Source organism: Macaca mulatta, chromosome 2, assembly GCF_049350105.2.
Source record: "Macaca mulatta isolate MMU2019108-1 chromosome 2, T2T-MMU8v2.0, whole genome shotgun sequence".
Lineage (NCBI taxonomy): Eukaryota > Metazoa > Chordata > Mammalia > Primates > Cercopithecidae > Macaca > Macaca mulatta.
The window spans coordinates 171,718,815-171,745,676 of record NC_133407.1 but is presented as its reverse complement, the minus strand read 5'-3'; the positions used below and the strand labels follow the sequence as shown (position 1 = coordinate 171,745,676).

At 40.2% G+C, this 26,862-nt stretch overlaps 1 protein-coding gene and 1 long non-coding RNA gene across 46 annotated transcripts in view; one reads left to right on the top strand and one right to left on the bottom strand.

Annotated features, from left to right (window-relative positions):
- Positions 1-26,862, top strand: part of PHLDB2 (pleckstrin homology like domain family B member 2) — a 239,895-nt gene that overhangs the window by 170,665 nt on the left and 42,368 nt on the right. For 44 of the 45 annotated variants that reach the window (XM_077994246.1, XM_077994245.1, XM_077994260.1 and 41 more), the window contains 3 exons: positions 8,030-8,413; positions 14,039-14,182; positions 15,250-15,387. In XM_077994246.1, coding sequence (XP_077850372.1) covers positions 8,030-8,413; positions 14,039-14,182; positions 15,250-15,387 — 666 coding nt within the window. Of the gene's footprint in view, positions 1-6,332; positions 6,442-8,029; positions 8,414-14,038; positions 14,183-15,249; positions 15,388-26,862 lie in introns of those variants that run through there. The other variant, XM_077994287.1, reaches the window with a different exon arrangement.
- On the bottom strand, positions 11,593-12,698 carry LOC144339540 (uncharacterized). The gene is made up of 3 exons (XR_013414570.1): positions 12,640-12,698; positions 12,449-12,536; positions 11,593-11,712 (listed from the first exon to the last, which is right to left on the bottom strand). It is a non-coding gene; the product is annotated as an uncharacterized LOC144339540 (long non-coding RNA).

The window sequence follows — 26,862 nt, the reverse complement described above, 5'->3', positions numbered from 1 at the left end:
GTTACAATTGCCTACAATGTTCAGTGCAGTAACATGCTTTGCAAGTTTGTAGCCCAGGCGCAATTGACTATACAATATAGGCTAGGTATGTAGTAGGCTAATACTAAATAGGTTTGAGTAAGTACACCCTGATGTTTGCACAAAAATGAAACAGCCTAACCTTGCATTTCTTAGAGCATATCCCCATTGTTAAGCGACACATAACTGTATGCATTCATATATAAAAATCCTCATGATAACCCAAGAAGGTAGATATTCTAGTAATCCTGTTTTATACATGAGGAAACGGAGACACAAAGAAGCTAAATAGCTTGGCCAGGGTCACACAGGTAGCTACAGAACCCAGATTCAGACCTAAGTGGTCTGGCTCCAGAGTTCATGCATTTAGCCACTATAGTACATTGAAGAAAAGAGGACTAGATGGACAAAGATAGAGGAGGGCAGTCTAGGGAATTTAAGCAGAATGGCCTTGGTCTCCTTAGGCAGTGTGTTTGTGTACGTAAGTGTATTGAGTGTGTTTGAGAAGTGGGTATTGAACATCAATGAGTGGTAAATGCTGTCCTAGTTATTCACATATGTCTCACTCTCAGTACAGTTATCTATTATTCTTCAGGAGAATAGGCATATAGCATACAAAATGTCAATAGTAATCTGCACATAACAAATGTTGGTTAGTGGCTGTCACATTCTCCAATAACTTACAGTTGCCTCCAGAGCAGACATAGTCACACAAAGCCATTACACTTTCGTTTCCTCTTTCCAACTCAGCCCTACTGGTGGTGCACACATACATGCATACACTGTTTAAACTAAGAGTAGCAGAGTAAAGTGTTTTCCTGACCACAAGCCTGAAGGCAAACTTCCCAGCCAGTGTATAAAATAAAATAATGTCTGGCTGAGAAGCTAGACTTTGAACTGACTTCCATAAAGATAATTTGTAAAACCAAACGATAAAAACCCCTTACTTTTATATACAAATGAGATCATTTGTCCTAAACTGATTAAAAAAAAAAAATACTAAGGCAATGTTTGTGTAAATGTGAAAGCCAGTGACAAGGCTGAAGAGCAGTGTCTCCACACAAGATTTCCCCCACATCTGACACCAACCGCAAGTTCTGGGGTTTCCTAGACCACCCTCAGATTCGATAATTCACTAAAAAGGCTCACAAAACCCATTGACAGCTATTATAAGCACGGTTACGTTTCACTATAGAGAAAGGATACAGATAAAGATTAGCTGAAGAAAGACACACAGGGCAGAGTCCAAAGAGTTCCAAAGGCAACACTTCCATGTCCTTTTTCCTGGAGGTCAGAATGTGTTATTCTACCAGCATTAAGCATTGGTAAGTGATAGTGTGCACATGATAGGGAGGCTTACCCAAGCTGTAGTACCCACAGGTTCTTTGTTTGTTTATTTTTTGAGAGTCTTGCTTTGTTGCCCAAGTTGGAGTGTAGTAGCACGACTGGGCTCACTGTAACCTTTGCCTCCTGGGTTCAGGCAGTTCTCCTGTCTCACCCTCCCGAGTAGCTGGGACTGCAGGCGGCCACCACCACTCCCGGCTAATTTTTGTATTTTTAGTAGATACAGGGTTTAACCATATTAGGCTGATCTCAAACTCCTGACCTCTGGTGATTCACACGCCTCAACCTTCCAAAGTTTTGGGACTATGGGCGTGAGCCACCATGCCCGGCTATTTTTTTCTGTTTTGTTTTTTTGAGACAGGGTTTCCCTCTGTCTCTCAGGCTAGAGTGCAGTGGTGCTATATCGGCTCACTGCAACCTCTGCCTCCTGGGCTTAAGTGATCCTACAGCCTCAGCCTCCCAAGTAGCTGGGACTACAGGCGTCAGCCACCACGCCTGGTTAATTTTTGCATTTTTTGTAGAGATGGGGTTTTGCTGTAGTTTTGTTTGTTTGTTTGTTTGTTTTTGAGATAGAGTCTTGCTCTGTCTCCCAGGCTGGAAGTGCAGTGGTGCAATATCAGCTCACTGCAACCTCCACCTCCCAGGTTCAAGTGATTCTCCTGCCTCAGCCTCCTGAGTAGCTGGCATTACGGGCGCCTGCCACCACGCCCGGCTAATTTTTGTATTTTTAGTAGAGACAGGGTTTCACCATGTTGGTCAGACTGGTCTCAAACTCCTGACCTTGTGATCCGTCCACCTTGGCCTCCCAAAGTGCTTCGATTATAGGCGTGAGCCACCACGCCTGGCCCTGCCGTAGTTTTTATTGAGACTTCATCACATAAGCATTACTGATTGATCAGTTTCCCACATGGTTAATTTCAGTCTCCAGGTTGACTGATACCCCATGACCCAAGGCCCCCACACTAAATCACATAATTGGTCTTTCTGGAGTGGCCAGCTATACCCTGAGATCGTCACATGTGGCCCACTCTACCCTAAACAAAGACACTGCAGTTGAGTACAACATAGATTATCTCCCAGACGCCAACGGCAAAGGTCAGACCTCTCTTTGGGCAAAGACAAATTATTTATTACCCAATAAGTAACTGAGCTTTCTTTAGTAGGATGCCTGAGTCCCTCATCTCTAAGTTTTAGAAAAGTGTTCTGCCTGAAATTGTACATGGTTTATTAGTCATAATGTAGAAGTCCATTAATAAAATTTAAAAAATTATCTCCAAGACTTAAATGCAGGTCTATTTCTTTCTTACACTCCAGGACTAGTATGGGCTAAAAGAGGCCTCTGCTCCACATTTCCTCACTTTGCGCCCAGCCCCGATGGAACCAACTCCATCCGGAGAGCCACTGTGCCATGTTAGAGCACGGCATGCGACGAATCGTGCCCTGGCTGTTGTTCATGCAGAAGTGATACACCTTGCTTTTCACACTTCATTGGCCGGTACAAGTCTGAGGGCCATATCCAGTTTGAGGGTGAGGAAGAGAGGAGCCATCTTACCCTGTGTCCAGAAAGAGGTGAACTGATCGTAATAGCCCAGTTACTACCCTCAAGGATTTATCTCTAAAACAGACAGACCCATATAACCGACTTTGAGCCATTGCTTCTGTTTTCCCTCCTTTCTGTCATTACCTAATTGAAACATCAGGGTTTGTACATGGAATCCTGGAAAGTCTGCATACTGGCTGTCAGCACCAGCTTTTCTCATTCCGCCACTCACTTTTAGACCAGGGTTCCTGACTCTTGTTGTTTCCAAAACTTACTTTAGGGCTGTTTTAATCCCTAAGAGGAAGACATGTGGCCCTTTTCTGTGCAGGTACCTCATCCCTCTTCCCCCAAAAGACCCCATCTCTCTAGCCACATACTAGTGGTTTATCTCTGAGCATACCATGATATGCCACAGCTCTATGCCTTTGCTTCTGTGGTGCTTTTGTGGAAATGCCCTGCCCAACCCAGTGTCCCAGTAGACCAGACAGACGCATATTTATCCTTGAGGACTCAAATTTGTTTTTCTGTAATTTTTGTGTACTGTTTCTCCATCTGAACTCATAGTTGTCTATAAACTTCTGTTGTCACTGCTTTTATAACTGATCACCTATTTGTGCCTCCTATTAAAGAACTGAGGGTAGAAATGCTATGTTTTGCTGTGTGCAGTGTGTCATGTGAGAGGCAAAGGTGAGAGGAGGATTGCCTGAGTCCAGGAGCTTGAGACCAGCCTGTGCAACATAGCAAGACACCGTCTTTCTTCCAAAAAATTAAAAAAGTAGCTGGGCAAGGTTGCATGCCTGGAGTCCTAGCTACTCTGGAGGCTGAGGTGGGAAGATCCCTTGAGTCCAGGAAGTCGAGGCTTACAGTGAGCTATGAGTGCACCACTGTGCTCTAGCCTGGGTGACACTGACAGACTTTGTCTCAGGAAAACAAAGAAAAAATTTTTCATCTTGCCATCTTTTTTCATTTATGGATCCCCAGCCTGCTACTAGACAATAAGTAAGTTAGTAGACCTTTGTTGAACTGAAGGTTATGGAGACATTGAAGTCCTGGGGCTAACAGAAGAGAGAAATCAAGTCACACCAGTTATTGAATGTATTTTTTTTTATTATACTTTAAGTTCTAGGGTACATGGGCACAGCGTGCAGGTTTGTTATATATGTATACTTGTGCCATGTTGGTGTGCTGCACCCATCAACTCGTCATTTACATTAGGCATATCTCCTAATGCTATTCCTCCCCCCTCCCCCCTCCCCCCTCCCCCCACCCCACGACAGACACCGGTGTGTGATGTTCCCCTTCCCAAGTCCAAGTGTTCTCATTGTTCGATTCCCACCTATGAGTGAGAACATGCGGTGTTTGGTTTTCTGTTCTTGTGATGGTTTGCTGAGAATGATGGTTTCCAGCTTCATCCATGTCCCTACAAAGGACATGAACTCATCCTTTTTTATGGCTGCATAGTATTCCATGGTATATATGTGCCACATTTTCTTAATCCCGTCTATCATTGATGGACATTTGGGTTGGTTCCAAGTCCTTGCTACTGTGAATAGAGCTGCAATAAACATATGGTCACACCAGTTGCAGTAGGTCCTTCTAAAAAAAATCCCATTTCAACTAAATTATATCTAAAAATTAAAGGTTGACCTTTTATTTTAACAAATACGTGACCCAACATACTTAGTTATAACAAAAGGTTTTTAGCAAAGATTTCACCTGTGCTTAAGTGTCAGCGGTTGGTTTTCTGCATAATGTATGTATTTGTGCAGTATGTGTACCATCCTGTGACCTAGACTAGTTGGTGTTAGTTACAAGGGCCCTGGATGGGTATGAGAGATGGATGGTACCCTCTCCTGAGGGCTGTGAATCTGCAGTGGGAACAATGTCACACACATTCCTCTAAAGATGGAAAAAAGCTCAGAGGTCAAAAAACTTACCCCTAGCCCATCACCTTTTTTTCCCCCTTTAACCTCTAAGTGAAAAACTGCACACAGTTTTCTTCAGGTATACTGTCTAAAATCTTGTGTCTCCTTCAACACTTCCTTTGATATATATGGGAGATAGAGATGAAGAAAAGGAGAAATGGGAAGGGCGAAAAAAAAAATGTATGTAAAATAATTTGATTCAAGATGACCTATTTTCTAAATTCTTAGCACTGATATTTTGGACCATTAAGGTATGTAGACTCTGTACTTGTGACTTTTCAAGAGAATGAACAAGATTGCTGGTTTGGAAAGGTGGGTAGGATTTGGAAATCTCAGGGCAGCCAGCCTCTCGACTTATTAAATAGCAGGTTATTAGGTGAAGCTTCAAAGAAAGTTTGGTTTTAAGTGGGGAGACGGACATCACAGTTTGCCAGGACCAATCCCAGTTTGCATTTGAGGTTCCAGCATAATTATTAACAGTGCCCTCTGATTCTTGAAAGGTTCTGGTCTGGAATGGTCGTTCTGGATTTGGGTCATACAGGTTGGAGGCTATTGGCATGATGGAAGGAAGAAGACTCCAGAGTGCAGAAGGCTGAAGGGAGAATTATCTTATGAGAGTAATTTCTGTTCAGAGTTTTCCTTTAAAGGCTTCTTGTAATGCTTTCTGAAATGCCTTACAGACTTTCTTCTGACGCACTTTGGACATCAGTTTATTTTTCTTTGGTGCAGCTTGTATAGGGCCAATGTGTCTCAGCGCAACCTAGATTTCTTTTAAACTCGTGGGCAGCAATGCTGCCTGTGTCAGTAATTCAAACTTGGACAGATTGGCTGTGAATGGGGTGATAAGAATAGAGAGAAACACATACCAGTAGACCAAACTTCCTGTGCACAAGCCTTTGAATACTGCGTTTCACTGTCTGAAATAGCATTCATCTTAAGGCTGGGATCATTTATTCCCTTTGGAATTAAGCAATACCACTGGCAGAAAAAGAAACTATTTTGGGAAGGCCATGTGGGAGGAATTTTTCTATGTATTCCAGGTGGGACAGAAATATCTTTCATGCTTTTGAACACCACACCTTAGTGCCCAGGTAATTGGAAATGGACAACTTTCAGATAATCTCAAATGTTTATGCCAAGGCTAATGTATACATGTTATACTAAAAAGATTAGGAAAGACTGAGTTTAGATGCTTCAACTTAATTACCTAAGTGGCAGAAAAAGAACTTTTCTTTAGAGACTCGCCTCTAATATAGACGCTATTGAGAAGTAAAATGCAGCATCTTGTCCCTCTCCCTCTCCTTACGTATGCTCTTGGAGGTTGTTTTTGCATATGCCCCTGTAGACTTTTCCAGATTGTTGGAGAAGTTTAAAATAAGACAATGAAGGCTATGTTCCCCCCACCCCACCCCCGCTTCCTCCCTATAAAGCTGAGGTGGGCAGGGCTTGGCAGCTGGTAGAAACTGCAGAGATAAATAAGTACCAAGGCTCCTGGATGGACAGGGTGCAGAAGAGCCCAAGATGAGGGTGTGTAGCTATGAGTGCCTGCCGTGGGAAGAGGCCATGAGGATGGAGCTGCAGCTGGAGTCCAGAAGTTCAGGCAGTGAAAGGGAGGTGCGAGCTTGTAGGAACTAGTTTATTAGTCCTTTTGATGAAGCTATTGCTCTTTTATTTTTTTGTTGGGGGATTACTTTAAAGGGCAAATGTAAGTCAGATACACCTTAAATATCTGTCTTGTCATTTAAGTAATGTATTTAATGGAACCTAAGGAGTTATGTTGGTCTCTTCTATTTGACTTTTCTACTTGTTAATAGCATCAACTAATAAAAAGCTAATTATCTTATAAAGTTTGTCTTTACAAATTAGCTGCAATTGAAATGAGAACAGCAGTCCAGTGATGCTTAATATTTTTCTGCTTTATTGCTGATAAGCAGTTTGGAAAATGTTTTTCTATGGAGAACATGTGAAGCCTCTTCTCAGTGTGGTAAATGTGATCACAACAGATGGTTTTTGTTTTTAGTTCTTTTTTCACTTTGGCCTTGGAATTAACGTGAAAGGTAAAGATGTTGAGATTTCCTACCTTAAGCAATGCTGTCTAGGTTTATGAGAAGCAGAGAAGCATTTCGTAAATTATATCCTGTTGCTCACAAACTATATAATTAACTTAAAGTTCAAAATCATAAATATCTATCTGTTGCATGTGGAGTCTGGTAAGATTGTAGTAATGTTATAGACATCAATGGCCTATGTATTTATTTTTAAAAAACAAATTTTATTTTCTAGCTAAATTAATCAAAGATTTAATGACCTCTGAATTTGAGTTACATCCGAGTCTATCTGGACTTAATGTGAAATGTTCTTCATTTTAGTGCAACATTCTATCTTTTTTACAATTTTAATTATATAAGAAATTAGTAGAGAAAGACCATTATATGGTGACCAGGCATTAAAAAGTTTTGAAAATTTTCAAAATTTTCAAGAAAAAAAATTGAAGACATAGATAAGTCTTTTAAATTAAAAGATTCAGTAAGTAGCTGTTTTTGTCTTTGTGGGTCTAGCACACAGTCTAACAGTAGGATAATATTTAGGAAGTTAGAGAATTAATTTTAAGCACAAATATTAAGTCAGTAGTGATGAAAAAGCTAGATATTGTTGAAGGTAGATAAGTAGAGGGTGGGAAGGAGGATAGACAGGAAATGGAGGTTTAAAAAAAAAATGAGTTTGGTGCAATGGCACGTGCCTGTAATCTCAGCGACTTTTGGGAGGCTGAGGCAGGAGGATCACTTGAGTCCAGGAGTTAAAGTGAGCTATGATTGTGCCACTGAACTCCAGCCTTTGGGACAGAGTAAGACCTTGTCTTTCTCCCTAACCTCACCCTTCAGAAACCTGGGGGAATTGATAAGTCATGAAAACGCTTACTGAGTGCTGATGTGTGCTAGGGCCAGCCTGTGATATACCAATAAAGGGGAGAGAGTAGAAGCCAGAATTGAGTTTGGCAGGCAAGTTGGGCATTGTTAAACCCCATTTCACCTGGATCTTTAAATGCATCAGTCAAAGATTATGAAAATCATCACCAGCCAAGTGTTTGTGGGTTTATGTAAGGAATGCCAGCACCAGTTGTCCCAGCCTCTTCAGTCTTTTTATTTGGAGTTGTGTTCATTCTCACAAACCCCCTGACCTCCCCCTCCTCTCTGTGTTCTAGGAGAGACAGCGTCTGGAGACCATCCTCAGTCTCTGTGCTGAATACACAAAGCCTGACAGTCGCTTATCTACTGGGACCACTGTGGCAGATGTGCAGAAAATCAACAAGGAGCTTGAGAAGCTGCAGCTCTCTGATGAGGAGTCTGTGTTTGAAGAAGCCCTCCTGAGCCCTGACACAAGATACAGGTGCCACCGGAAAGACTCCCTCCCTGATGCAGACTTGGCAAGCTGTGGGAGTCTCACTCAGAGCAGTGCCAGCTTCTTTACCCCCAGGAGCACCAGGAATGATGAACTACTCAGCGACCTCACCCGGACTCCGCCACCACCATCCTCCACCTTTCCGAAAGCTTCCAGCGAATCCTCTTATCTAAGTATCCTACCAAAGGTAATGTTGGCCCAGCAAAGACATTAGGATTTAAGGCCTAGGGCTGTACATATGCTTTGACGTGGAAACTGGTGATTTTATCAGGCTGATTATCCAGGATGTTTTCAGTGAAGTTTCAATTTAAGAGGTCATTAGCTGAGCAAGGTGCAGCAAATTAGGGTGTTTACTGTAAAGTAACACATTTGCACTGTAAAAAAAATGTAGCAGCACAGAAAGTAGAAAGAAAGAACATTTCTCTTTTCCCTGCACCCTTTCAGTTGTGCACCTGAGTAATAAGCAGGTGTAAAACTGGTGCTAAAATCATCTTACCTGCCTTCCTAATATTTTCTGTGTATATGTGGCTGTTATAGGCATAGACAGACACACATACAGTGTTCTGTACTTTTCTTCCCTCACTAAATGCCTTGGGCATCTTTCCATATTAGTATACACAGCTCTACCTCATTCTTTTTAATGACCAATTGCTTTTCTTTTGTTTGCAACTACCATTTATTTTCAGGTTTTTTTGCTAATAAAATCCATATGCAGCAAATATTGTAGCATATATATATTTGCACAATTCTGCAAATGTGTCTGTGGGATCACTTACTAAAAGTGGAATTGCTGGGTCAAAGAGTTTGTGTATTTTCCATTTTACTCAATATTTCCCAACTGTACTTCCAAAAGACCATATTAAAAAAAGAGCCTATATATCCAGGTGACACTTTGACTAAGTTTATATGCACACCTTGTTCTCCATACACTTGCCAAGGTTGCATATTGTCAAAATTTTTCAATTAGCCAAATTGATAGAAGTTTAATTTGCTTTTCTTCAATTATGCATCAAGTTGGGGATCTTTTCATATTTTTAGTTACTATTTGTAATTTGACCCACTTATTCATGTTCTTCACCCATTTTTTTAATTGTTTTATTTGTCTTGTATTTTACTGAGTAGTAAGAGCTGTTTGTGGTAAGCAGATTAGCCTTTTATCATAAGTAGTCTTTATTTTGACTTTATTTATATTTTTTGGACATAAAAGATTTATTTGTACACATAAGTACTAGTCTTCTGGTTGTGTATGTTGGTTTAAAAATGTTGTCATTGGCCGGGCGCCGTGGCTCATGCCTATAATCCCAGCACTTTGGGAGGCCAAGGCGAGCGGATTATGAGGTCAGGAGATCAAGACCATCCTGGCTAACATGGTGAAACCCCGTCTCCACTAAAAATACAAAAAATTCCCCGGGCATGGTCGCGGGAGCCTGTAGTCCCAGCTACTCCGGCGGCTGAGGCAGGAAAATGGCGAGAACCCGGGAGGCGGAGCTTGCAGTGAGCCAAGATTGCGCCACTGCACGCCAGCCTGGGCGACAGAGCAAGACTCCGTCTCAAAAAAAAAAAAAAAAGTTGTCCTTTGAGGATTTATTAAATGGAGTTTAAGGAAAAATCTTTTTAAATGTTTTTTTCTTTTTCTTTTTCTACAGGACTCAGAACCCCAAAATCTTTTGTTATTACGTTTTTTTCACACAGGTTAAGAATTTTTTTCTACAACAATTTAGGTTTTAAATTTCTCCACTTTTAATAATGATTTGAAGGAGCTTACAATGAAAGATGTAAATTTTATTAGACTAAAATTAGAATAACAAAAATAGTAAATAGGAGGAAAAAGCAGATACCGTATTCACGAGGTGGATTTTCTTATTTAGGAATAAGTAGGATTAATGTGTTGATTTGCTTAATTCACAGTTACTATTAAGTTCAACTGTGAGATTCTTTAGTTAATCTTTTGCTGTAAGAGAAGGACACATTGACTGTTGAAGAGAAAGATACTGTCATGGTACTAAATCCTGGCAGTAATTTATCACATGGACATTGTTCAGGGGAGTTTGTGTGTTTGTTTAGCTACAGCAAGACTTTTACACTGAATGTTCCTAGTCAGAAATCCTTATCTACGTAGTGAGTTTTTCCATTATACACATCAGGACTTTGGACTGTTGAATACATGTTGGAGAACAATCCCATCTTTTTCTTTCTTTTTTTTTTTGAGACAGAGTCTCGCTCTGTCACCCAGCCTGGAGTGCAATGGTGCGATCGAGGCTCACTGCAACCTCTACCTCCCAGTTCAAGCGATTCTCCTGCCTCAGCCTCCCGAGTAGCTGGGACTACAGGCGCACGCCACCATGCCCGGCTAATTTTTGTATTTTTAGTAGAGACGAGGTTTCACCATGTTGGCTAGGCCTGTCTCGAACTCCTGACCTCAAGTGATCCGCCTGCCTCGGCCTCCCAAAGTGCTGGGATGACAAGGGTGAGCCACTGAGCCCTACCCATCCCTTCTTTTTGCTAGTGACTGTGTTTACCTTACTAATTCTCAATGGAGAGTAATTCTGAACATTCCTGGTTAGAAACCAGGATAGGGAAGAAAATTGGGGCAGGGAGGAATCAAAAGTTGTTGCTGTTCAGGCACAGTAAATGACCCATCACTTGAAAAGTTGAGCTGTCCTCATCAGCCATTGGGCTTCTTTAGAAACCCTTGGCTTCCTTTTGATTTTAAATCTTTTCACAGCTCTTCCTTTATGGAGATCTGCGAGTTTTTTGTTAAGAACATTAAGCTGCGTGCTCTCTCTAAAGACTATCTTTTGGAAGACAGGTTTCCTCCTGGAGAGGGCTATGACAAGAATGCTGTTGGTGTGTACATGAGCAGATCTTGGCAGATGTTTTTAATTGCTCAAGCATATAATTGTGGAATAGGAGGCCTCTGAAGCTTAGTGCAGCATCTGTTGTTGCAAGAGAGGTAAGACTCTGCATCCTTTAGAGGCAGGAAACATCAAGGACACCCAGGTTACCACACAGCAGCGTAGAAAGAGTACGAGTGAGGGAGGCTGATGGGTTCCAAGAAACACTTTTTTTACTTATTACTTTCAGAAGTTAGATATTAACTTGAGACAGCAGATAGGAAATTCTTTAAAAAAAAAAAAAAAAAAACCTCCTATTTGTTTCGCATGCTCTTTCTCTTCAATTAATTTCCACACTGGAGTATTTGCCTAACAAAGTACAATGTTAATAATCGATTTAGGGATAAATGGAGAAGAGAGGAGTGTGAAAAACACTGTAAGTTGACTTAACTATACAAAACAATCTTAATGATATATAGGAAACCTGAGAGTTACCGATCAAGAACTTGCTTTATGTAACACTTACAGATGCAGATGACTTTGGAAATATGCTAATTTTAGTTGGCCTCTGAACCACCTCTTGAGGTAAAAGTTGTCTGGAAAGTGGCTCATCTTTCTGCTTTTGAGTCCTTTGCACCCCTCTCTCCTTTGGCTGCAAAAGGGTTTTAAGAAGAAATCTGTGAAAAAGGGGCAAGCAGAAAGTGTCGTTTCCCCTAACATCTCTCCTCTTTCCTGTGTGGATCCAGTTTCCCCAAAGATAACATATTAGAGGATGCACATACACGTGTAATGTGCTTATTAAAACACGTCACTGTTAGATTCCTGTCCATTACTGGAAAAAAAAATTCCCAGAGAAATTAAAATGAAGGGCATATGTTTAAAATTACAATGTTCTCTGTCACTGTAAAACTGAAAGCTACTCAGTGGCTACCACACCTTGGCTTTCTATTGGTTTTCTTTGGTGAATAAATGAGATTACATTGTCCTCACCCCCATTCTATCATAAAGCGTTTGGTTTTAGAATACTTCCTGGAGATTTTGCTTCTTATAAATAACTTAGAAAAAAAAAACACAAACGTTTCCTAGATGGCATTTATTGCTCTAAACAGACTCTTAGGTTGCCTATTATTAAACATATCTATTGTGATAAACTTTCTAAAAACTTTGAATTATGCAGGTGATTCCCACTAGTAACCATCTTTACCCCCTATATGCTTATAAAGTTTAGAGTTTTGCAGATTGTTCTGTTGTTGTGTGTTTTTCTTAATGCCTTGCTTCCACCTGTGAGAGAGGTATCTTTAAGCCATGTTGGAAGTAGAAACCTAATATGTAATCTTGACCCAACAGGATACTGCCCTTGGTGAGGCTTTCCTGCCAGGATTACTCACAGTGATTCTGGAATGCCATTTCACTGCTGCAGGCGTTCCTCACGGCTTAAAACAGGCACCTTAGTATTAGGACAATGAGCTTTATTGTCTGTGATAAAAAGGTCAACAGTTGTTTTATTAGTTGATAAGATATATTGCATGTAAGATGACAATTAAAGGGCTAAATGTCAAAGCTTGGAAGAGCTGCTTACCTTCGTCCTAACAAACCTGAGGTACTAAATGCTGAATCGTTGAATCACTTTAAAAAGCTACAAAGTAGAGTAAAGAATATAAATGTGAATAGAGTACAGAATATGACATGATGGATGGCTTCTTAAATGTATTATCAGAATTGTCAAATAAATTAAGTGAACCTAGTGAAGTATACTAAACTTAATGGGTTTTCTTGGAGGGTTAATTCAAAGTTTTTTTTTAACAATTAGTGACAAATATTCAGTAATTTACTCAACTGGGCTGCTTTTTTCAATTTTCATTGGGAAACTGTATAATTATTGACTTGCTGATCCAAAAAAACTACTTTTTCAAAAAGGGATAATTTAAATAAATAATATTTTCATACTAACATACTAACATATAGTATATATAGAAAGATTGGTCTCTACCAGGTGATATCCAAGATAACTAACCTGAAATTCTAGAAAGAAGAGGCTATTTGTAATTCACTCCATTCTCTTCTTGAACAATAAACAGTCACATTTTGACTATGTGTGTGATCTACAATATTGCCCTCTTCCCTGGGCATCTGTCATCGCTCCATTCAGGAGTGTAACTATGCACTCTCTCACTTAATTTGTTTCTTGACTTTCTTATTTCTTGACGATGAACCAGTTTTTCCATGAAATTATTTTACGAATGGTGGCCAGTGTCCTGTTTTAGGGATTGTCTTACATGCTATATAGCAAGAAGGTCTATAGGACAAAGAGAGGAAATAGTGCACTAACACAAAAATGAAGCATCAATTAATTTAATACTGAGTGTGTAGTTTTAAGTCATTTTATGGCTCCCCAAAGTAATGTGCCCTTGCTTTTCTAACTTGTGTTGAGAAGGAAATACATAAGCCTGAATGCTCATTTGCAGATAACCCTAGCAGCGAGACAGAACAGTATGCCTAGAGATTCAAGAGGCTTTTGTAGGAGATGTCCTCCCCTGGAAGATGGGAGAGAATATTGTGCTTGTAATGACCATAGCATCATGCCCAAGGGATCCCAGAGGAAGATGCCACAAGTCTTCTGTCAGTTCTAATTCTCTGTTACGCTGAACTTTCTCTATAACTTTGGAAAAGTCATCTCAATCTCTATGTACCACACCTTTCTTATCTGTGTAATCTCTTAGTTCTTTTAGCTTCAAAAGGATATGCACTGATGAATTGAAATTGGTTTGTCTGAATTCCCCTGAGAGCCTAACTGCTGAGGATGGCATAATGTGGGAAAAACACATCAGAGCTCCAAGCGTGCAATTTCAGGGATGCTTTTAAAATCTACACAGGCATGGAGACTGTGAAACACTAGACCTGTGGATGGTTTACAAGTCAAGTTAGGAAATTCTAGAACTGAAGTGTGAATAATCCATTTCTGTATTGATTAATCGCAGACCCCAGAGGGTATAAGTGAAGAACAGAGATCTCAGGAGTTGGCTGCGATGGAAGAAACCCGGATGGTCATTCTGAACAACCTCGAGGAACTTAAACAAAAAATCAAAGACATAAATGATCAGATGGATGAATCTTACAGAGAGGTAAACTTTTTTACCCTCTTCCCTTTTTTCTTGCTTTCCTTTAGCCTAAAAATATTGCTGCTCATTCATGCACAGGCTTTGGAGTCCAGATACATAGACATCAACATAAGCAAACCCATTTATTCAGTGGGTTCCCTGTTTAGAGTAAAAATACCCTTTTTCTACATTCCTTTTTTTCTGTTTTTCTTTTTCCAACCAGATGAGATAAACATATTAAGCCCTCTTTAATGTACGTTATGAATCTTCAACCAACTTTGTCTTAACTAGTATGTGCTTTCTGACCTAACAGAGGATCTGTCAGCTGAGGTGCCCTGTATTTACATTTCAAGGTCAAATGCAGCAAATGTTTTCTGAACATGCTTTACCGTGAGTTGGATATCACATTGGCACCATGATGAAATTCACACACGGATCAAAAATAGATCCAGGTTTCCAGAGGTTTGGAAACCAGCGGGGAGCAGACAGACACACATTGCATAACCATAATAGAAGACAGTGGCAATTTTTATGTTACCCCCATGGCATGAGAAGGGGCACGTAATTCTGCCTAGGGAAGATCTGTGTGTCTGTCCTTACAGATGATACCAATAGGCCCTTAAGTGGTTAGGGGACTGCTCACCTGTTGTCTTGCGTGGAGATGCTGGAAGCCCCTCCTGCTGGCATTGCGAGGAATGCAGAGCTCACATGCTGGGCTGGGGTAACTTTCTCTTCCCATGCTCTAGGGACAAAGAAAAAAAGACGTGGCTGCTCCCATGGTGGTTTGTGCTTGATCTTGAGCCGAAGCAAATAGGCAAAATATCCTTGAGAAGTGAGCCGAAGAGGGATTATAGTAGAAAAGTTAAGTTAAGATAACTAGTTCTTTTAGTGAATATATTCTAGGCTCTCTAGCTTTCTTACATGGGAATCCTGATTTCACATGGGCTCTCTGGAGTGTTCCCAGGCACCCGATCTGGCTGCTACAGTATTACTTTTACAAATTTGTAGCTGTTGCAAATGTATCTCTAGGGTGGTCAGTTGAGAATATCCCCAAAGGTGAAACACTTCTGAGCTTTGGTTTGTGTCCTTAGTTGGATATGGAATGTGCTCTTTTGGATGGAGAACAGAAATCTGAAACAACTGAACTTATGAAGGAGAAGGAGATTTTGGATCATCTAAACCGGAAAATAGCTGAACTGGAAAAGAACATTGTTGGTGAAAAGACCAAGGTAAAAGAAAACTATATTCTGATGCAATTTTTATGGGCAAGGTGGTGGTCCCAGATTGAATTTAAATGTTGAATGGGTTACTGTGGTTTTGGATTTGTGTGTCATGTTCCTGGAGACAGTGGCACTAGAGAAAAATCCTAAGATCTTACATTGTCAGAAACTAAGAACTGCCAGGTACTGGGCAGCTGATGCTGAGAAAGCAGAGCTCATATAATTTGTGAGCCGACGTTCCTGGCAGCTTTATCCTACTTGAGATGAGTGAGTTGTTTGTTTGCTTTTTTCGTTGGCCTTTCTGCTTTTCTGATTCCATTGTGTTTTTTAAGTAATTTTTTTAGTATACTGAAGTTCTTTACCACTGCTGCCCTGTAGGGATGGCTCAAGCAAATTCAAATAGGGTTGCCTCATTTCTTTTCATTTTTCTGTTTATTAAACAGATGAATGAGAACCATCCATCTCACCCGCTTTGCCTTGCTATTGTTTTCAATGCAAGTGCACTGCTTGTTGACAAATGTATTGGAATTTCTAAAATTTTCTTCTGGGGGTAGTCTCACACACTGCCAGAGAAAGCTATCTGTGAAGCACAGTTGGCACTTATCTTGGAAGAGGTCCTGTGTATACATTTTGGATCACAACCTGAATGGTGGCTGATATCTATTAGGGAAAGTATGAAAAATCACTTGCAGATTTTAGAATTCAGGATAGTAGTTGGGTTTTTGGTTTGTCTGTTTATGTGTTTTTTTCCTCTGGGAAATACACATTACTTTCCTCTCCCATTCTGAGTGAGTTAGAACTGAACTAAAAATAAAATTCTAATAAAACTAAAAATAAAATTCCAATTTGAGAAGGAAAAAGCAAATAAGCTTTAACACATTCTTCCTGACTCAACATGTTCTCCACTAAACTGAGAAAAAGAAAATTTTTTTAGTTTGAGTAAGTTCTGGTGGTAATGTGTAGAAAGTATTTCTGCTGAACGTGACTTCCTTTTTAGGCTCTTATTTGTTTAAGACCTATAAATAATGGCATTTGATCTTGGTGCCAGAGAATGAGCTCAAAGCGATGGTCAGAAATAAAAGTCAAATTAAATACTACACATTAATTCTTGGTTGTCAGCATGTCAGAATTAAACTGCACAGGCTTTTCATATTAAATTTTATGGATGTTCTTTCTGTCCCTAGACTTTTAAGTAGTATTCGGGTAGTGGGTGTATTTTTCTTAAAAGGCCAAAATGAAGTCAAAGATTTGACCGTCTTAAGTCTGCAGTACTGAAGGATTCAGTTAATGGCTATGCTTTTCAAAGATTCTGCAAGAAGCCTTCATCGGAGATGTCAGATGTCTTGTGTTAATGTTTTGCTGTCAAGTAAATACTAATTAAATTAATAGTAGAGTAGTTTTATTGCTATTTATGTCATATTGGAAAACTCATGCAACATAGGAATTGGGTATCATGTTCCCTGTGAACCCTCCTGCCATCCTAATCCATGTAGTTATTTATTTTGTGTGTCTCACATATGGCATGGCCTACAGATTCTATTTGTGTATTTCTCATTAGTATCAGATTCTACACAAAGTGAAGCAAATTGAGCCAATGTTAAATCTCACTTCCCAGGGAAAGTTATGTTATATTCTCAAGGGGGAATTCTCAGGTGGAATTCTACGAACATGGGCAGATACAAGCAAGGAAGCTGCCTCCATCCTTCCTAATATTGTTTTGATGACTTGACAGAGGCTGTGCACCAGAGAGCGGACTATAGGGGCTTGATGCATAGGACCAGCTCATACAGCTGTGAGGGAATTAGTTGGTCTTAGAAGGTAGGATTATTGTCTGTCATTACATCATGTGAAAAATGGCAGAAACTGGCTTAGGGTGAGGAACTCCAAAAGAGGATGTGGGAAGTGGAAACAAAGACTGGTCTAAATGATGTTACTACATATTCTTGACAACTAAACTCAAATAGAGATCAACACAGCTTGGCAAAAACATTGTTATGTTTCTCAAATAAATGTATTCCACCATTTAACGACATAGCTATTTCATACACTCTGTTCATACCCCTGGCCCGCTTTCGTCCCTCTGGCTCAGAGATCATCTTACCACCTGCTCCACAGAGAAATCAGAAGCATCCCATCTTCTCACAATGAACGGGGGCTCCCTCCTTCCATCAAAGACCAGTGCCTTTGGATGTGCTCTGGGTGTCATCCCATCCCACCTTCTTGAGGTCTTGAGTCTTTCTGCACCCTCACCCCCTGGGGGCAGTTTCTCCCTCTTTACTGTCAGCATGCCAATATTATTATTTTAAAAATAAATTAGCCAGGCGCAGTGGCTCACGCCTGTAATCCCAGCACTTTGGGAGGCCGAGGCGGGCGGATCACAAGGTCAGGAGATCGAGACCACGGTGAAACCCCGTTTCTACTAAAAATACAAAAAATTAGCCGGGCGCGGTGGCGGGCGCCTGTAGTCCCAGCTACTCAGGAGGCTGAGGCAGGAGAATGGCGTGAACCCGGGAGGCGGAGCTTGCAGTGAGCCGAGATTGCGCCACTGCACTCCAGCCTGGGCCACAGAGTGAGACTCTGTCTCAAAAAAAAAAAAATAAATAAATAAATTACTACTTGATTCATTAACAATAAGCTACTACCTTATCTCTTTCCTCTTAATCATAGCTAAACTTATTAAACAATTTTCTGGCTATACTGTGTCTCCTTTTCTTTATTTTCCAATTAACCATTCTTCCCACTCCAGTTGGCTTAGACCTCTACTCCTGCATCTGATTTTCTCCTGTTAAGACTACTAAAGACCTCAGTGCTGCCCAGCCTGCTGGGTGCTTTTCAGTCCCCTCATGATCAGACTCCTGAGCGGCATTCAGGGCAGGGGACAGCTCTTTTTCTTGGCGCTTCTTCACTGTCTCCCTTTGCTTTGCCTCTCTATACCACAGTCTTCTGGTTTTCCATCCATTTCCCTTTACCTCTTTCTCACTCTTTATCTCTGATCTGACTCACTTCTCTTGTACCCTCATGTCCTTCTATAGCTATGGCTTCAAATAGCTTGCGTATGCTGGTGACTATCATAGGGATTTCTCTAGTTCATAACCCCTTTTTGGAACTCTGACTCATATCCTGTGCCTACCTGACATCCCTACTTGGATATTTCATGGGTATTTGCAATTGAACACACCCATAACTGAACTCTTGATCTTATCTTTTCCCTTGCCTTCCACCCTCCACCCTCAATCCTCCAGTTTTTCCAACCAGGAAATTGCATCTCTATTCACCTGTATGTTCAACAGAAACCTGGAAATTGATCTTGACACGTCTTTCCTTATCATCCCTACATTCAGTTGATTACCAACTTATTTCTCAATTACTTCAACATCTCTGCATGTCCACTAACAGCATTCTCTTCTCTATTATGAAAATCTCTTATTTAGTCCACTTCCACTTGCTTTCCTTCAATCCATTCTCTTCACAGCAGCCAATGTGATTAAAAAGAAGAAATTAGACCATATTACTGTGGTTTGTATCACACTGTGCTTGATTATGCATCCAAATTCCTAGTGTGATCTGTCACCAGCCTTTCTGTCACCACCCTCCCATTCTTCACAGCACTCTCACAGTCACCTTCCTTTCTATCTTTCTATTTGTTAAAAGATTCATCCTCCCCCAACCTCAGTCCTTTGCAGATACTGTTTTCCCCTACCTGGAATTCCCTTCCCCATATTCCATGCCTCATTGGTTCTGTCTTTCAGGGCTCAAGATCAGTGTTAGTTTTTCAGAAAAGCCCTCTTAGACCTTTCCAGTTCAAGTTAGATTTTTGTCTGCTGTTCTTTTTACAGATAAACATTTTATAAGTTATGTTTGTTTTGAGCCTACTAGACATTTATGTCCCACTCTAGCCTGTGAAATAGAGGAGGGCACTAGGGCACTGTGATCCACTGTTTATCCAGCCCATAGCATGTGCCAGGATACTGCCCAGTGTGCTTGGGAATACTGTTGTTGGATTTTCCTGCTAATGGCTAGTCCAGGCTGGGCCTTAGCAAAACACTGGGCCAAACACCTGCCAAATAGCTACGTGCAGCCAAGTTTCAGGACAGCTGGGCTGGGCCGCCCGTGTGCACATGCCAGGAGGCCTGTAGTCACACGGCCCATCATGCCAAAGCGTAAGACAGAAGGAGGAAGTGGCCTTTCCCCTCAGGGATCGTGTTTCCTTTTCCATACACCTGTTGCTGTGGTCAGATATAAACCATGGAATGAGAAAAGCAAAACCTGAAAAGAGATCTCTGTTGGGCAAGCTCCGATTCAGATGTTGATAGTACATCCTGTAAGCCTGGCTCTAGAATTTTGGAGACAAGGCTGGAGCCGTAGGAAAAAGGTTTAATAATACCTCAGAATGCCTCAGCATTCAAATCTTTTATTTTCTATTTTTTATCTTTTGGGACGGAGTCTCTCTCTGTTGCCCAGGCTGGAGTGCAGTGGCATAATGTTGGCTCACTGCAACCTCCTCCTCCCAGGTTCAAGTGATTCTCTTGCCTTAGCCTCCCGAGTAGTTGGGATTACAGGTTCCCGCCACCACACTCAGCTAATTGTTATATTTTTGGTAGAGATGGGGTTTCGTCATGTTGTCCAGGCTGGTCTTGAATGCCTGACCTCAGGGATCTGCCCGCCTTGGCCTCCCAAAGTACTGGAATTACAGGCGTGAGCCACCAAGCCCGGCCATCAGCACTCAAATTTTGATATGAAATTACTGATGTTATTTTCTTGGCTCTGAAGATTAGTCTTTAGTATTACCTCTTTTAGCTGATTTAGGAATGCATTTTATTTTGCACATTCAGTGTAAGTTATGATTAGTATTTATTTATGTGTTACCATATAAAATATAAACCGTAGATATACTTATATAGAAAATATAAAATATAGTCAGTTTGTTTTACTGGGTATTTATTGAACATTTTTGCAGCAGTTTCTTGCACTGGCCTTTTATTACCCTTAGGGGTACCACTGTTAAGAACATCCATAAGCCGGTTTCCATCTGACCTTGAGATACATGCCACCTGCTGGTTGTGTTCTCAGATCGTGGCCACATCCCAGATGGAGCCACTATGAACGTTGATAAAGCTTAAGCAAGGGTCTAACTCGAACGTAAACCTGGAGGGTATACTTATGTGAAGCAGTAAGCAAAGAGACATCACATTTTCTTATAGCAAGTGAAAGAAGATTGGGACCTCTGGTCTAACAAACTGTTTTTGTTTAATGGGCCTGGTGACAGAGTAGGGAAACCGCTAGCACCATGAAGCCCAGCTTGGGCAAAGGGCTGACTGTGGAACTGGCTTCCTTCCCTTCTACTCCCCACCCCCATTCCAAGGCAAAGCCTGATCTTAGGGAATAGCTAAGAAGATATGGATGTGTGCATCTGTTTGTGTAGGTTTTCTGTCTTTGTCTATTTCTAGCTACATTAAAAATTTGAAACTAAAAATAGTTTTTCCATTTCTTCTATTTCTGGATTATCTGTTTTATTGGTGCTTTTTAGCATACAAAAACCAAGTCAGTTGTACCAAAATGAAATAAAATGGTTAAGAAAAGGCTCTGATTCAATAGACATGCCGAAGGGTCTTCCCATGACCCAGATGGTAATCATTTATCTCAAACTATCCTTTTCTTTAAGGACAAATATTGTGTGTCTTCACACAGATACATTGTTCTATTTTGTAGCCATCCTAGCCTGCACGCTTCAACACATGAAACACACTTAAAGTTTTGAACTAAAGCTTAAATCATTCTGTGCCATACAGAATTTTCTGAGTGAAATCTTAAATTCTTTGACTTCCTAATGTTCCTCCAGTAAGCGTATACCATTGTATGTTAAATGGTTAAATCTTTTTTCCCACGATTTTCTTGCCAAAGTACCTGTTACTTCCTCCCCATTCTTCCTTTGGAGCCAGGGAAAGACAGTGAGCCTAGCCCAAAATTCTTCAGCAAAGTGTTAATGCCTCTTGAGTGCAGAACAGGTGCCAAGTCACAGTCAGTGTGCAGCAGGGACCCAGCCCTTCCCGTGCCTCTTTCTTACATTTCAAAGTTAGCTCCCTAGTCAGAGGAAGTGGAACAGTATAATGGGATTTGCGGATTAAATCAATAGGATTCCAGATTGAGGCTATTTTTTTTTCTGGTAGTTGTTTGATGGTATAAGTCCTGAGTTTCTGATTTTCTAGTTTTTGTTTTTCCTATACTAAACATTGATCAATTGTGTGATTAAAATGTCAAAGCCAAAGGAAAAAAATCTAAGAAAGAAAGAAATATAGGATGTTCCTCTTCAGAGGCAGAGAACGGTTGGTTACTCAGCAATCATTATTTGTTGACACAGGTCTATAATCTTTCCTCTGCAATTCCAAAATCTGAAAAGTTTCCTGGGGGGAAAAAAGTCATTTTGTAAGGTTGAATATTCATAAACAGCTTCAGAAATGGTAACATGTTTGATTAGAGGGTACTGCTCCAAATCTCACTGGAAATGTCATATAATATATGCTATATAATCTGTGTTACCACTATCAAATTCAGAATATTCAGATATCCAAAACGCTTCCTACCTTACATAGTATCATGGACATATGCGTATGTCCAGACTCATCAAAAGGAATGCTTAAACATGGGCTATGTTTTTGAGTATGAATTCTACTTCAATAAAGCTGTTAAAAGAAAAACGAATTTCACATAAAGATTATAGGCCTAAAATAGTTGCCTAATCTATGAACCTATAAGGATGCCCACCTCCCAAATAAAGCCACAGGGTTTAGGAACAGGAAGGAAAGGGATTTTTAGGCTAGATAGATAGGACTTTGAATGGACCTCCCTTAAAAATGACGACTGGCCAGGCATGGAGACTCACACCTGTAATCCCAACACTTTGAGAAGCTAAAGCAAGAGGATCACTTGAGCTCAGGAGTTCAAGACCAGTGTAGGCAACACAGTGAGACCTCATCTCTGTCAAATAAATAAATAAATAAACAAATAAATAAATGAAGCCTTAGAGACTATGAATTTTAACGTATCACTGCATCAATTCCAAACCTGATCCCATGTCTAATGAAATGTGGCACAAGTGCCTAGAGTGCTGGGTTCTGTGCTAAACAATTTGGAAATTACAAAAGTGGATTTTAATTTTTAGGAAAATCTTCATCATGCTAACAGGGTTGGCAGAATTAGCAAATAAAAATACAAGAACCTCAGGTACATTTGCATTTCAGACAAACAGAGAATCGTTTTGTAGTGTAATTATGTCCCATGCAATAATTGGGACATACTTAACATTAAAGTCATTTGTTGTTCATCTGAAATTCCAATTTAGCTGAATGTCTTCTGTTTTATCTGGCAGCCCTACAAGTTAATAAATTTGTAACCTTGAACCATCTGTTTATCAAGTATTGCACACTTCAGTATGGTAAAATGATTTTTTAATTGGTATTCTAGAATATTCTGTGTAGTATTGAAACTCCAAAGAGTTAGCAAATTAAATTTGTTTATTCCTCAGTAATACAACTTAGAAGAGAGAAAATTTATGTTATTGTCTTCTAACCATGAGATCTAGCAGAATAAGTAGGCTTTTGACAAGCCTTGCGTTTTCAAGATCATTCAAGATTATTGGCAACTCGTGTGCAAGTTCACATTCTTTAGTGTAAATTTTTAACAATCCTGATCATTTGTATGGTTAGACGATAAATATTTTGCCTCTGAATTTGAAATGTATCTTCCCTGTCTATATGAATATTGCATACTGGAATCTGTCACAGTTTTTGTTTGGGTTACTTGAGACATTTAATTTAAATGTAAAAAATTGACAATTGGGATATTATTTGTAAGCGAGGGCTTTTATACTGTAAAGTAAAGGCATTGGGACCAAATATTTTACAAATAGTTTTTGGTGGATCCTGTATTAATGTTAAGTATATTCATTAGAAAAATCAAATTGTAGTTCATTGCTTTTGCCTCTCGCATAACCCTGGGTGGCTAAGCCAATGGGTCTCAACCTGGCTGCATATCAGAAAACCTGGAGAGATTTTTTAATGCTTGTTACTAAGCCTTCTATCCCTGGATCTGTAACTAAATTGGGGCCTGGGAAATAGTTGTTCTATTGGTTCTATTGGTTCACATTGTTCTAATGGGTTAACTGGACTGTGCTACATGAGGACAGGATCAATTGCTGTCTTTTCTCTCATCTCCTCTAGTTTTCTTTCAATTGTTATTGGGCAAATGAACAAACAACTCACTGTGGAAGCAAATATGGGCCTAATTTTATAAACTGATTTCTACCTTAATTTTACCCATGGGTAACTTACCTTTGTCTGTATATGAATGTGGAACTCTAGAAACATCAGTCTTAAATATACAAAGTAGGTCAAAAAAAAATTTTTTTTTAGGCCGGGCGCGGTGGCTCACGCCTGTAATCCCAGCACTTTGGGAGGCCCAGGTGGGTGGATCACGAAGTCAGGAGATTGAGACCATCTGGCTAACACGGTAAAACCCCGTCTCTACTAAAAATACAAAAAAAAAAAAAAAAGCCGGGCGTGGCGGCGGGCGCCTGTAGTCCCAGCTACTCGGGAGGCTGAGGCAGGAGAACGGCGTGAACCCGGGAGGCGGAGCTTGCAGTGAACCGAGATCATGCCATTGCACTCCAGCCTAGGTGACAGAGCGAGACTCCATCTCAAAAAAAAAAAAAAGAATTCATTTTTTTTTCCTGAAAGTACATTTATGAATCTTTTTTAAAAAGTTATATTCTCTCCCAATTTGGTATTTGTAAAATATTATTGTGCCTATTGTAGTTAGAATAGGTGAGTTTACCAATTTAAATATGGAGAAATGGAATAACCTCAATCTTAGTATTTTGCATTTAAAAAGCAAGAATCCCTAAACCCTCAAATGCCATCTATTTTACATTCACTGTAGAAGGTGAAACTTTCAGCTCTAATTAACTGCTTGCCTAGAGCTAATTTTCCTTTAACAACTTCCTGGGCAATAAATAGAATAGAGGAATATTAATTTCTTTCTGGCTCAAAGTTGGTCTACTTCTGGCACTCACAGGAGTTATATCACCTCTGCGGTCCTCTGTGATTTACAGCTGGGCCCACCTGCCACTGGTCTTCTTTCATCCTTCCCCTTTACTTCCTTTGCCCTAGCTTTGGCCCCACTGAGCTTTTGCTCTGGGACCCAGGTAGTGGTCATGGCATTACTGATAAACAGAGAAGCTGCAGAAAGTTCTAATAGTGCTTGCTTGCATATTCTTCTAGATGACCCCTTGCATGAATTACGAAACGTTTTAAGCACCTTGGAAATAAGGCGCTATTTAAATGTAAGAATTTTTTTTTTTCTTTTTTTTTTTTTTGGAGACAGAGTCTCGCTCTGTCACCCAGGCTGGAGTGCAGTGATGCGATCTTGGCTCACTGCAAGCTCTGCCTCCTGGGTTGACACCATACTCGGACCTCAGCCTCCCGAGTAGCTGGGACTACAGGCACCCGCCACCGGGCTAATTTTGTTGTTGTTGTTGTTGTTGTACTTTTTTTTTTTTTTTTTTTGAGACGGAGTCTCGCTCTGTTGCCCGGGCTGGAGTGCAGTGGCCGGATCTCAGCTCACTGCAAGCTCCGCCTCCCGGGTTCACGCCATTCTCCTGCCTCAGCCTCCGGAGTAGCTGGGACTACAGGCGCCCGCCACCTCGCCCGGCTAGGTGTTTGTATTTTTTAGTAGAGACGGGGTTTCACTGTGTTAGCCAAGATGGTCTCGATCTTCTGACCCGTGTTCCGGCCGCCTTGGCCTCCCAAATTGCTGGGATTACAGGCATGAAAGATTTTTTTTATTAGTTGTTGATTTGAGTTTATTATTCACAATACAAACATTTGAGAGCATCAGGAATACTTTTGTTATTTCTTCAGATTTGAGACCTGTGTTTTAGGCCAGTGGCTTTCCGTATTATCAAATATCGTTTCAGTGTTTTCTATCGAAGATAACTTTAAATTTTAGGGCTTTATACGTCTGCTGTTAAATTATGATGCGTAGTCGTCTTCTTTTTTTAATTACTTTTTAGCTTTCCATTTGTAAGTAGAGTTGCTGCAAACTGGTGATGCAGTACCTAGAAATAGAACTCTTGGGATAAAATTATTTTGCTGTGTAAATAGGGCAATCTTTGATGCACACACATAGGAAAGAACACCTTTTTTTAGCCAAAGGACAACAAGTATTCTATATTGCTGGTTTTATTAGGGAAAAAAAAAATTCTGAAACTAAAGACTAAATCTAACGGTGCTAGTATATTCAGTTTTACTATGGATTAGCACACGTGGGCATCCTTTCTTCTGTTAACAATGCCATTGCTTTCTCCAACTCTTGCACAATTGGTGTGTACAGTGAGCAAACTTAACCGTTGAAGATCAAAGAAATTTTCTTTGTAGTCTGTTAAAGTTTTAAGTTGTTACAGACCCATGTTAGATTGATATATGAAGTAGGGGTCTCAGGTTTATGACTTCTGAATTTAATTATTTTAAGATAATTACATTTCTAAAGCCAAATATACATTTCTAAATTTAAGTCAAAAATGGAGACTCAAGTGAACTGGTATTGATGTCATGTAGTTTTAGATTTGGACCGTAACGTCTTTTATACATAAGAAATCATTGCCATTTTGATAAAATGTAGTAAGGATAATTTCATAGGACTATTTCAGAGGAAAATCCTTAAAAAGAGTCCTTCTGTGATGTGCTTAGAAGCTAGTTTTGTTCCTGCCAGTTTATATGAAAGGAATATAAGGAAGGGAAAGTGGGGGTCATTTCACTTACCAAAGGTCAGATTGTCAAAGTGCTTCATAAAGTGCTTTTGTTCAGGCTGATGGTGTTACACAAGGAGAAAACACATCTAAAATTTGTTTCAAGTGTTCAGAGCATCATAAAAAGAACACAGGTTGGGAAGACTGGCACCAAACAAACTGAAGTTTTGTTTCTTAATTTAAGAGGTAGCATTGTAAGGCCGTGTAATCACTGTGTTAGAGTATTTGCCTATTATGTCCTGGGGAATGTCCAGGGTCTCATTGGCACATGTGACTTGGAAGGGATTTAGTATTCTCTTCCTTCTCCTTTCTTCTCTGACTCTTTTCTTTTTTTCACAGTCCGTGTTTCAGTTTATTTGTATGTCAGTCATTGTGGGAAAGTCTGTATTTCCACAGTCCCTGTCACGTTTTTGGTGTGTCTGAGCTGCCTATGCCTCCCCCTAGCTGCTTTGTCTGTCTTGCAGTTTTACTAGCTCTCTCAGTCTTTGAATAATCTCTCTGGATTAAGATTTTCTAACTCTGTAAATTCTGAAGTTTTCCAAATAGCTAGAACTGTTTCAGATGATGGGGCTGTCAATTAATACACCTAGAATTCCTCTAACCTGAGAACAAAACCAAGAAATTCCAAAACTTGCCATGCGAAGGCCTTGAGCAAGTTAGGCTTATGACAGTCCTTGAGGCAA